Raw genomic sequence first — 10,998 nt, forward strand, 5'->3', positions numbered from 1 at the left:
TTTTGCTTCTGTATTGGAATGCCTAGTCCTTGATTACAGACACGTTGAACGGCCAAGTATAGAACAGCACCTGGCACGGAATAGGTGTTCAATATGTACTGAATTAATAATTAGGTGCTGACTTCCAGGGTGCGAAATGAAGAGCTAGGATAAGTGCTCATCTTTTATTTCCTTCCAAGTTCTTCCAATTCTTGCATTTTATGAGTATTCACTTTAGGAAATGACTTGTTAAAATAGAAAGCTCCCCAACGTACTTTAAAAGTTGCCTTCAAAAGACTCTTAACTTTGAAGACATCACTGCCTTAAAATACCTTCCACACATGTGAGAATTTTGACCAGCCCAAACCTCCATGCAGAGGTTAAGGTCCACGCTGTCTCAGATGCTTTCTGGGGTTGCGGGGCCGGGGGAGTTATTCTCCTATGTTGCTCATATCCACTCTGTCATCCCTTAAGGATAGGTACCTAAAAGAAAACAAAACCCCACATCTCTCTCTGCTTGCTTTAGGGAGGGGTGGGGTCCAACCTGGCTTTGCTATGAGCATCTCCACATTCTAGGAAGACCTGGCGTCTTTCTCACCTCCCATTTCTCTCATTGTCTAGTAATCGCAGACGAGGGCCATGCTGAGACGAGTGGGTATTCCCCACAGACTCACACAGGATCTGCTGCCCACTGAGCTGCCTGGGACGGTGGCCTCCTCGCTGCAGAGTTCAGTGAAAAAAATCTAGCCACTGCAGAAGTGGTGTCTTTCTGCCAGTGACGCTGGCTTCGAACCCCATCCTGAGACCCGCGTTCTGAAGCGTCTTATCTCCCTGAGCAGCTCCATAGCTCTTGTGTGTCCCTCTGTCACAGCCAGTACTGTGCCCTGGGCTTTTGAATCTTCAATGCCCTTTGGAATCATCAATACTAACAATCTGTGATTTCAGGATGGCTTTTTGCATAAAGTTCCACTAAATGATTCATTTACTTGGGAAGTTCCTAGGTCTAATTAGTGTGAACATTTTAAGGGTACAGTCTTAATGGAAATTAGTGCGCAAGCAGAACAATTTTCCCTCTCATGTCCTTCGTTTGAGTCCTTGCAAGCCTCCCTTCTGGAATAGGCTGTCTCACACCAGCGTTTGGGACCTTGTTCTTTTGTGTTGGAGCAGAGTTCATATCCTATTTATTTCACTTCCTATAGTCCATTTAAGAGATAATATTTTTGCAACGCTCATCGTCTTTTGTTGTTATCTTTACATTCAGACTATATTCAGTGCCCATATTGTATGAGGAGGTTTAATGAAAATGCAGCCAGTCGGCATATTAATTTCTGCAAGGATCAGTCTTCCCGCCGAGTCTTTGATCCAGCCCAGACAGCAGCCAAACTGGCATCCAGAGCACAGGTAAACATCCCTCCCTGGGTGCTGGCCCTTGTGCCCTTGCTTGCCTGGGACAGGCGGGTCAAGTTTGATAAGGACCCTAGGTTACACATCCTGAGAAATATAAGGATCCCCGCCGCCGATCGCTGTGCCTCATCCTCATGGGAGGGGCCTCCTTTTGAGTTGCCAGCTTACCATGCCTTTGGGTGTTGTAGAACAATTATTTCTATAGTGTTTGTAGCTCCTCAGGATGAAGACTTGAGTATATAAGTAGTATTTCTGTAGTGTTACAGTAAAACTGCCTATCCGACGGTGGTCATCCGCCTTGACCACGCAGGAAAGAACTGCGAACCTGAAGTGAAGCAGGACTGGGCGGGAGAGGCTGTCCAAGGAGGCCCCCCCTCCGGCCGGGTGCTCTGCTCCGGGGAGGAAGGTGTTCAGCCTTTTCTAAAAGCCACAGACTCAGCAAGTTAAAGGGGAGAAAGGGAAGCAACAGTTACAGATACAAATAAGTAAAATGACCACTTGCCCAGGAAGACAATAGATTTAGAAAAACAGAAGGAACCAGAGCCAGCAAACAGCTCTGTACAGATGACAGCGCCCAGGGACATAACTTACTGCACAGCATGAAAACTGTTCGTTTAGAGACATGGCTCAGACACCAAGAACAGATTAAATTGGCATGAACACTTAAAAGTATGAAATAATGTTTAGAAGCATTTCCATGAAATCCAGTACTTAATGGGGGTGGGACCCTCTCCAACAACTGCTTATCCCACGCCTATGGCCTCGAGCTCCGTCGCTGGTATATCCGTCAGGCGTTGAATGTCCTCTCTGTGTCCAGCACTGTGCTAGGTGCTGACTGATCAAGGGTTTGTCATTCCGAGGAAGAGGAGGACTTGGACACGATGCAGTAGTAACGTGTGGTGGCTTCCATATATAGGAGCACAAGGCCAGGAAGAAGCCACTAGGATTCATGGATGGCTTCAAAGAGGAGCAACATTTCCCCCTCAAATATCAAATGGGTTCAGCAGTGTAGAGTTGGGGCTAAGGAGGCCATTTTTCACAAATGCCCAGCTTGTGGCCCGAAGAGCCCAGCTCAGGAGGTTAAAGCACAATTGTCTATGGGAGGGTGACGGGATGGGACAGACTGGGCCGGGGTCAGATCTAGAAAGGCATCAAGTCAAGCTGGTTCGGAAAGGAGAAGCGGAATTAAGTGGATGGATGCCCTGCAATCTGAGGCCAGCCAGCCCAGGGACCTGGAAGCAGGAACTGTAAGGTCCCCAGGGTTCTGGGGAAGGCCTCTTCCATCTCCCTGTCTCGCCTGTGCCTACTATGCTTCGGCTCCCTCTTCTCTCTGACCTTCTTGGCTTTTCTGTCTAATTGTCTTTTACTAGCCTTGTGTGTCGTTCCACAGGCAGTGTTGACTGGTTGACAGTATAGGCTGGAGGGACATGGAATTATTTTTTTTAGAAAGATCGCCCTTGCAATTAGTGTTCTAGGTGGATTGGCAGGAGACCAGTTAAAAGCCACACAACAGGGAAAGAACCATAGACTGGAATAAGAAGACTAATGGGGGTAGGTGTGTGGAGAGAGTTTAAGGAATAATGGATGGGACTGAGAAGGTGATTGGATTTTGGGTAAAAGAGGATAAGGGTTGACAAGAAGGCTTTTAGCTCCAGAGCCTCTGCAGATAATAATACTGTACATCTAGATAAGGGAGCACGGGAAGGAGGAGGCAGGTGTGTTGGTGGAGCAGGCGGGGTGGTTATGATAAATATAGTTGTAGAGATTCAATCTTTACCCCTGAAATAGTATGGGAGGCAGTGCAGTGTAGAAAGAGCCCGGATTCTGCAATCAGTAGTCAGGGTTCGACTGCCAGTTCTATAAATCACCATCTGCAGGTAAACTTGGAGAAGTTACTTAAATTCTTTGAGACTCACTTTCATCCTTACCTTGCCAAGTTATTGGGAGGACTATAGATAATATAAGTGAAGCACCTTCACGTAGGGGTTCCCCCAGCTGTCCTCTGTCCCCCTCACCCCACCCTCCTTCCCCTCTCTGGGAGTCCTTTCCTGTGGGTGGGAAAGACACCCCGATTTTGAGGGAACATGACTGCTTTGGGCTTGAATTCAACTTCGCTTTGGAAAGGTTTTCTCAGTATAACCCTGCCTCCACTTTCTAAAGCAGTACAGGGCGCGGTACATTTCTTCGAACGGTTCTTCTGGCCAGTTCACGAAGTGAGTCGGGGTTTAGTGGGGCCAAAGGGAGCACTGGGAAGCAGCTACGGAAGTGCTTTTTATTCCTGAAGGAGGCCAGCTGGCCGTCCTGACTGTAACCAGTGACTTGGCCCCGTTCCTTGCCTTGTTTTGCAGAGCTAAGTGGTGATTGGGAACACAGAAGAAAAATTGCTTGCTCTCTGAGTAAACTCACTGTCGAGTGTGTCTGAACAGCCGTGCTTGTTTTCCCGATGCCAGCCTCGCCACGCTGGGGCCCGGCCTCATAGTGAGGCTTATTCAGAAGTGGGGCAGAGAGGGAGGGCTGGTTTCAGTTTGGAAGGGCTGTTAACAGCACCGCTGAAATGTGTTTCTATTTTAAATAAAATCAACTTTAAAAAAGTGTTCTACCCTCTGAAAATAGCTCTGTTTGTTTGGCTGGGGATGAACTGCCTGCCATCATCTCACAGCAAGCCTTGCCCAAGTGAGAATTCTCACTTGGAGTAACAGGTTATCTTTATGTAGTTTCCATGGAGATGTCGGTGGGCCCGGTAGCGGGGTAAAGAGGAGCGAGCAAGGAACGTTTGGCTCCTCATGCTGCATTAATGTAACTATTCTGCTCCTGCCACTCAGGAGGGAGGGGTGCAGTGTGGGGATGTTGGAATTCCATGTTTAAAACATTTGCTGCCTGCCAATGTCTGTTTTTCTTCTCTGTTCATGTATTTAAAAACAAAGGCATGTTCAAGTGTAATAAAAAACTAGAATGTTCCATAACTATCCTTTTTGACATGAAGCGATTTCTTATGTCTCTATACAGCTAATTTTACAGGATCAGCATATCACAATTCCCCTAAAGGCTCGATTATGGGGTAAAAGCTCCTAAGCCCTGAGGTGGCTTCGAGCCCCAGCAGGGAGGTTAGGGCCCCGGCTACCTGAGGGGCAGGGGGTGTGCGCCCCCTTCCCCCCAAGTGCAGCAGGTCCCCCAGATAGGATTCCCATCACTGCTGGTTAAGTGGGAAGCTTTGCCTGTGTGTGTGCTCCCTGAGGTTAGAGACCTGTTCCCTCCCTCCCTCCCTCCTTCTCTCTCTCTCCCTAGGGCAGGGCCCAGATGAGTACCAAAAAAGAACCTACTGTTACCAGTGCTGTGGGAGCTCTGCTACAGAACAGGGCCCTCGAGGCTACAAGAGTGGCCCCAACCAGGCCAGGTAAGTCAGCGTAAGCATCTCAACTCTCAATGGACTGGGTCAGAGGTGACCACTGTTGGCTTTGGGATTTGTGGGCAGTCTGCAAAAGCTGTGATATCTGATGTTCCGATGATCCGATACAAAGCTACAAGGGTGTGTTTGAGGTTTAAGCTTATTTGCCAAGGGGGAACATTTCCTGATGTATCAGGTTTAGATACCTCTGACAAAATACAAAGTCAGACCCAGTTACAGCAGCAGGGTCTAGAACCATCACTCTCTGACTAGTAAAATTGAAAAAAAAAATAAAGAATGGGAGGTAACAGCTGATCAGCTGTGTTGAGAATAAGGGAAGACAGTAAAATCACTCTCTCAGAGAGCCAATCTGTACTCCCACATTGATTACAGTGTTTTTCAAATAGCCAAGATACAGAACAACTTAAATATCCTTTGACCAATGAATGGATAAAGATTATATATAACATACCCAATGAAATGCTATTCAATCATTAAAAAAAGAAGAGAGTCCTGCCATCTCTAACAACATGATTGGACATTGAGGCCATTATGCTAAGTTAAATTCATAAAAACAGAATAGAATGATGGTTGCCAGCAGTGGGGATGGGGTGGGAGAAATGGGGAGATGTTGGTCAGAGGATACAGTCTTCCCATTATATGATGAATAAGTTCTGGGGATCTAATGCACAGCATGGTTACTATAGTTAGCAATACTGTGTCACATACTTGAAAGTTGCCAAGAGAGCAAATCTTAAATGCTGTCACAACCACAGGCACAAAAGTTAACTATGTGAGCTGATGGGTATTAACTAACGTCACTGTGGTAATCATTTCACAATATATTCGTGTATCAAATCATCACACTGTACATCTTAAATTTACACAATGTTCTATTCCATTATATCTTAAAGCTGGAAAAAAGAAAAAGGGAAGAGTTTTCTTTCTAGAACTGAATAACAAAGACATAACCACCATTACGGTACTCAGCTATATGCCAGACCCCTTTCATTTAATCCTCACAGCAGTCCTCCAAACGTTTTCATCTGTTCAAAGGGAAACTGAGGCTCAGAAGATTGGTTATTTGTTCTAAGCACACAAGTGTAAACAACAGAGCTGGATTAAACACCTGCTACACTCTCCCCCTTCTTCGAGTTACATTAGTAAGCGGGCATTCCTCTTTCCAATCAGCGTGTACTACGAAAGCAATGCGAATTGGTGCGTGGCCGTGTGGCCTCTCTGGCCAGAGGTCTTATTTTGGAGGCATCATCAGAACTGCCAGCCTTACAGTTCATGAACAGCACAAGGAAGTTTATTATTAGTTTTTAAATTCTTCATGTGTTGCTTATCATGGGCTAAAAAGTGAGTTAATATTTTAAAATTTCCCCATAGCCTGGTAAACCCAAGTCATTAGATTTTTCCTGATCTGTGAAAACTTAACAATGAGGGAGACTTTAGATTTCACACACACACACACACACACACACACACACACACACACACTCACACACTCTTGTTTGGTAAAACTTTCACTAACAAGCTTTTTAAAAAAAGTAAAAGGACTAATGTCCTTCAAAAAAGACAGTTTTTCTATTTTATGGTTGCTTTTCTTATTTTCTCAAAGAATATGTTACAATGCTTCCTTTCCAGTAAAAAGCACTCCTTTGAGTTTGAGGTCAAAGCTTATTTGCCAAGAGGGAATATTTCTTAATTCATCAGGATTAGAGAACTCTGACAATGTGCAAAGTCAAATCCAAGTACAGCAACAGAGCCTAGGACCTTCATTCCCTAGTCTAGTAACCTTGGAAAGAGATTAGGAATGGGAGAGGACAGCATGTTAGGTGTAGTGTTGAAAATAAGAAAAGAATTTCCTTCCTGGAACTAGGTCATTTTTTAAAATCAGCAGCAAGGCCCAAGTGAAGCCTCAGAAGTCCGGTCTCTGAGTACATTAAGCAGAACATTATTAAAACACCATTTGGATACATTAGAAAATAGACTAGTAGGCCAGTAGATCTAGGCAAAATGGTATTATACTTACTTTTGACTGGTTGGTGGTGGTTTAGAACCACCAAAATGTTGCTAAGTAGAAGGCAAAGTTTTTACCATGGCTCACACTGGGTTCCATACCACCCCCTGACCTCACTTTCCACTATTTCCTCTTGATCCAGCGCCTGTGGCTTCTGTGCTATTCCTTGAGCATAACAGGCCTGCTCACCCCTGCTCCAGGGCCTTCGCACTGGCTGCTGCTCCTTAAAACCAAAACACTCCCCCACCGACCTGCGCTGCTCACCCTCTCGCTCCCTCCAGTTCTTTGCCGAGTGTCACGTTCACAGTGAGGACCCCAACCTCTATATTTAAAATTAATTAATCCCGCCACAGTTCCCTCTGTAATTTTTGAAAATAGCATTTATCAATGTATATGTATTTGTTTCCCCCATCCCCCACCCAAAAAGGAATGTAAGTTTTAAGAAGGCATGGATCTGTCTATTTTATCTATTTTTTATTTTACTGTTAGGCCCCTACCTGTTAGAAGTGCTCGTGGAACATGGGAGGTGCTCAGTAAATGCTTTTTGAATGAACTGTATGAGAAAAAGTAGATATCTTGATTCTATAATTTCTCACTTCAGTTATTGGCCTATGCATAGGATTGTTATGTTAATTAGCTTTAAGAGAGAGCATTTCGATATATTTATATAGTATAGCTATATAAGATGCATTTTCCCCCAAGATTTTGACAATTTTTGTTGACAAAAAACCCGAGGAATACACACGAGAATGGTTGGATCAGGGTGACTTCATTGTTTCGGGTGCCCTGACCAGAGATTACGCATGCGTTGTTTTAGCTTGAATGGCTGGCTAAGGCTCAAACAATTTACAATGATGGTTGATGGTCCACCTGTGCAGGAGATGGGTGGACTTAAGACGCATTTTCTGTTTAATTTCTTATTCTTTCCTGTGGCCTCGCCTGCTTACATTTAAAACAAAAATCACTGCAGTTAGTGTACCTTTGAATTAGTCACGTTTCCTTCAGAGCTGTTCTGGGAAGGAAGCAGAAGTGTATTTGGGAATGGGGGATGGATTTTAGAAAATGTTTAAGGCTCAGAGAAAAGCGCTGAGTGCTTTTTGCTAATGTAAACAGGCCAGTGTGTAAATCAGATTCACATCTACTCTCCACTGTTTATTTTGGTCAGTATTAATCTATTTGTAATATGATGGTCTCTTAAAAATTGTTGTTGTTGAGCTTTGCTATATCTAGATTGATAATCAGCAGTTCAGGCCACTTGGTGTCCCTTGCCTTTCCCATAAATCCTATTATTGTCCTTTCATCTAGCTGGTAGTTAACCCCTTAAAACTCTGGCTTCCATTCTTCAACTTTCTTGAGTGGAATATGCATTTAGCATCTCTCATTTAGAACATTTCGTTCTAAATTCACAGTTAGGAGAGTCACATGTGTGTAAATTACAATCCTTAACCATCCTAGAGTCTTACGAGAAAAAAATGCGTGTGCAAGAGAATCTGATGCACGAGAGCATTTTTGTGCATCGCTTGAATTGTGAATCAAGTGATGTTACATGAACTTGGTACACAACTGCCATGGATGTTTAAGAAGATTCATTCAACACATAATTATTATGCATGGTTGTTCCTTATGCTTGTGGATTCTTAAAAGTCTAGGAGGATAGCAGTCAATATTTAACAGTGGGATGTAAACTAATATTTAACCATGGGATGTAAAGGTCTGAAGAGATCAACTTTACCAGGAGGGTTTACAGAGGAGGGGTCAGCCTAAGAGAGGAAGCTCCAAGGAGGTGGAGGCATTTGCAATGAACTTTTGGGATGAGCTCGATTTTGACCAGTGGAGAAAAGTTGCAAAAAGAATGAACAAAGATCTGAATGTGAGAATTGCAGAGGGCAAGCAAGGGAAATACATGGCCCGTTTGGCTAAGGCATAGAGAAGAGTTGGGGTGTGAAGAGAGGTAATCTTAGGGGGAAGGCCGGCTCTAGCGCAAGGAGGGCTCCGTGTCACAAGCGGTGACGCTGTGCACGTCAGGCAGTGACGACAGCCGAGGGACTTTTCATGTCTGGCCACTTTAAGGTAGCCTGTGAGAATGTTTTGAGAAAGAGCTTTTCAAAAATTATCATGTCAGATATTAATGCTTACTGAAAAAAATGGAAAATGGAGGAAAAGTCTAAAGAAAAAAATCATCCATAATTCCACATCCCGACATGACTGTTGTTAACACTGATATTTTTTCAAAGATTTTTCTATTTATAATCCTTCTTTTTTTCTGTTTTCCTTTTATCAAAGTTAGGATCATTGTCCGTGTATACATCCTTGGTGATTTTTTTCACTAAGAAATTTTGAACACTTCCCTGTGGCAAAAGAGTTTTCGTAAAAACATAGTATCCTATCACAAAAACACAATGTCCTCTATTTAGCTGTTTTCCTGATGTTGAACAGGTAAATTGTGTCTACTTTTTTGCTATACTAAATAACTCCCTTCTTCATGGACAATAGTCCATACTTAATTGTACACTCTGCTATGCACTTCACATATTATTCCTCACTTAATCCGCACAAGGGAATAAATGACTATTCACATCCCTAGTTAATAGACGGGAGAAGCACAGAGAGGTAAAGCAACTTGCACAAGGGATTTAATAAGAAATGGCAGAGCCAACCTAATCTTTGCTTTGGGGAAACTGGGTCAAAAAAATATTGACATTAAGGAGATACATAGTTCAGGTTGGAAGTGAGGTTATAGCCTAGTCAGCAAAGTTCATGTAACATCACACTCTCTCGGTGGCTATTAAAGGCTTTAACATAAGGGCGACTGATTTGTGGGGGAGGTACCTCTGAGCATCAGCTGCTCCACTACCTCTATAGGGAGAGACTAAGATCGCCATGAAAATGGGATCTCAGTGCTGGGTTCTAGAGCTGTGCTGCTTCACATATTCAGTGGACTGCACTTTGTAACTTCGTTGCGTGTGCTCCGCTTTTCTATCTGCAGCCAGGTGCTCCCATTAAGCGGCTTCCCTGTACCAGCATCAACCCCGCCCCCACCCCGCCCTCTCCTAGGTTCATAGTTGAGCAAATGTAATGAGTATCTGAGGGTCAGTTGCTGATCCTTTGGAAGAAATAAAACTTGGAGATCTTCGGATAAATGACACTAAAGCTCTTTCTATTCCCATGTCCTTTGATTCCCAGTTTCCTTGGGTGGTTTGGTTACTCCCCCTTCATAAAACCCTCGAGGCCTCTAGGACAGAGGGGACTTCTTCCTTTTTACAAAAAATGGTTTCTCTGAGAATCCTGCCTCATACTCTGTGGTCTAAAACAGACTGGGGTGTGCCCATGTCCATAAACTTCTACCTCTCCGTACCTAGGAGAGCTTCTGGACGCAAAGGGAAGAATCCTATCTGTGAAGTGAGTCCACTGCCATATGATAACCTGGGAGGAGGGGCTGTGGGGCTGGGGGAGGCGTCTCATGCTTTCACAAGGCTCTTCGGACCCTTCCGAGCACGAGAGCCGCTGAAGAATTGGGAAGGTGTGAACTCCTCAGGGTGCGTGTTGAGACCCAGAGCAGTGGCGGGGAGAGGCCTCGAGAGCCGGCGTGTGTACACGGTGAGCCCCGCAGGCGGCCGGCCAAAGGGCCCATCCGCGGGTCAGGGGAGGCTGGGGGCAGGGGGAGAGGAACCCTGCCGCAGGCCCTGGCTTCCTTTACTATTTGGCCCAGGATAGAAACGGAGTATTTGTCTATAGCTACAGAACAAAACAAAATGGAACAGAGACTTTGATCCAATGTGAGGATTTCACAATCCTTTTTTTTTTTTTCTTGCTAATGTTTGCTTTTACATAATAACAAATCTGTTTATGTCTGTAAAGGATTAGCAGTGGACCCTGCTTCTGGAGCAAAACTCAAACAAGGATTTACTAAATCTTCTAAAAAAGATTAACTCCTAGAGGCCAGGTAAGAAAAGAAAGATTTCAACTCTGATCCAGGTGCCGCTGATCATCTAATATGCAACATACAGTTATTGAGCCTTTAAGGGAATGACCCCATAGCCAGCAAGCTGAAGGGAAACAGGGGCAAGCCCTAAGTTAGGTTAGCAAAATGTGTGCTCTTCAAACTGAGTTACTCTTGTGCTAGACCTATCGTTTGAAAATGATATTCCGTTTGATGCTTGATCTACCAGGAAGAAGGAATGGTTCTTCATTTTGGCATTGCCCC

General features: G+C 44.4%; 1 protein-coding gene across 1 annotated transcript in view; it reads left to right on the plus strand.

Annotated features, from left to right (window-relative positions):
- The window catches only part of ZC2HC1B (zinc finger C2HC-type containing 1B), a 34,162-nt gene extending 23,439 nt beyond the window's left edge, over positions 1–10,723 (plus strand). Inside the window, exons 5-7 of the mRNA XM_054568966.1 lie at positions 1,241–1,380; positions 4,669–4,777; positions 10,653–10,723. Coding sequence (XP_054424941.1) covers positions 1,241–1,380; positions 4,669–4,777; positions 10,653–10,723 — 320 coding nt within the window. The remainder of the gene's footprint in view (positions 1–1,240; positions 1,381–4,668; positions 4,778–10,652) is intronic.
- Positions 10,724–10,998: the final 275 nt, after the last annotated feature.

This window comes from Pteronotus mesoamericanus, unplaced genomic scaffold (genome assembly GCF_021234165.1).
Source record: "Pteronotus mesoamericanus isolate MK-2021 breed Mesoamerican mustached bat unplaced genomic scaffold, CSHL_Meso_final contig_20, whole genome shotgun sequence".
NCBI lineage: Eukaryota > Metazoa > Chordata > Mammalia > Chiroptera > Mormoopidae > Pteronotus > Pteronotus mesoamericanus.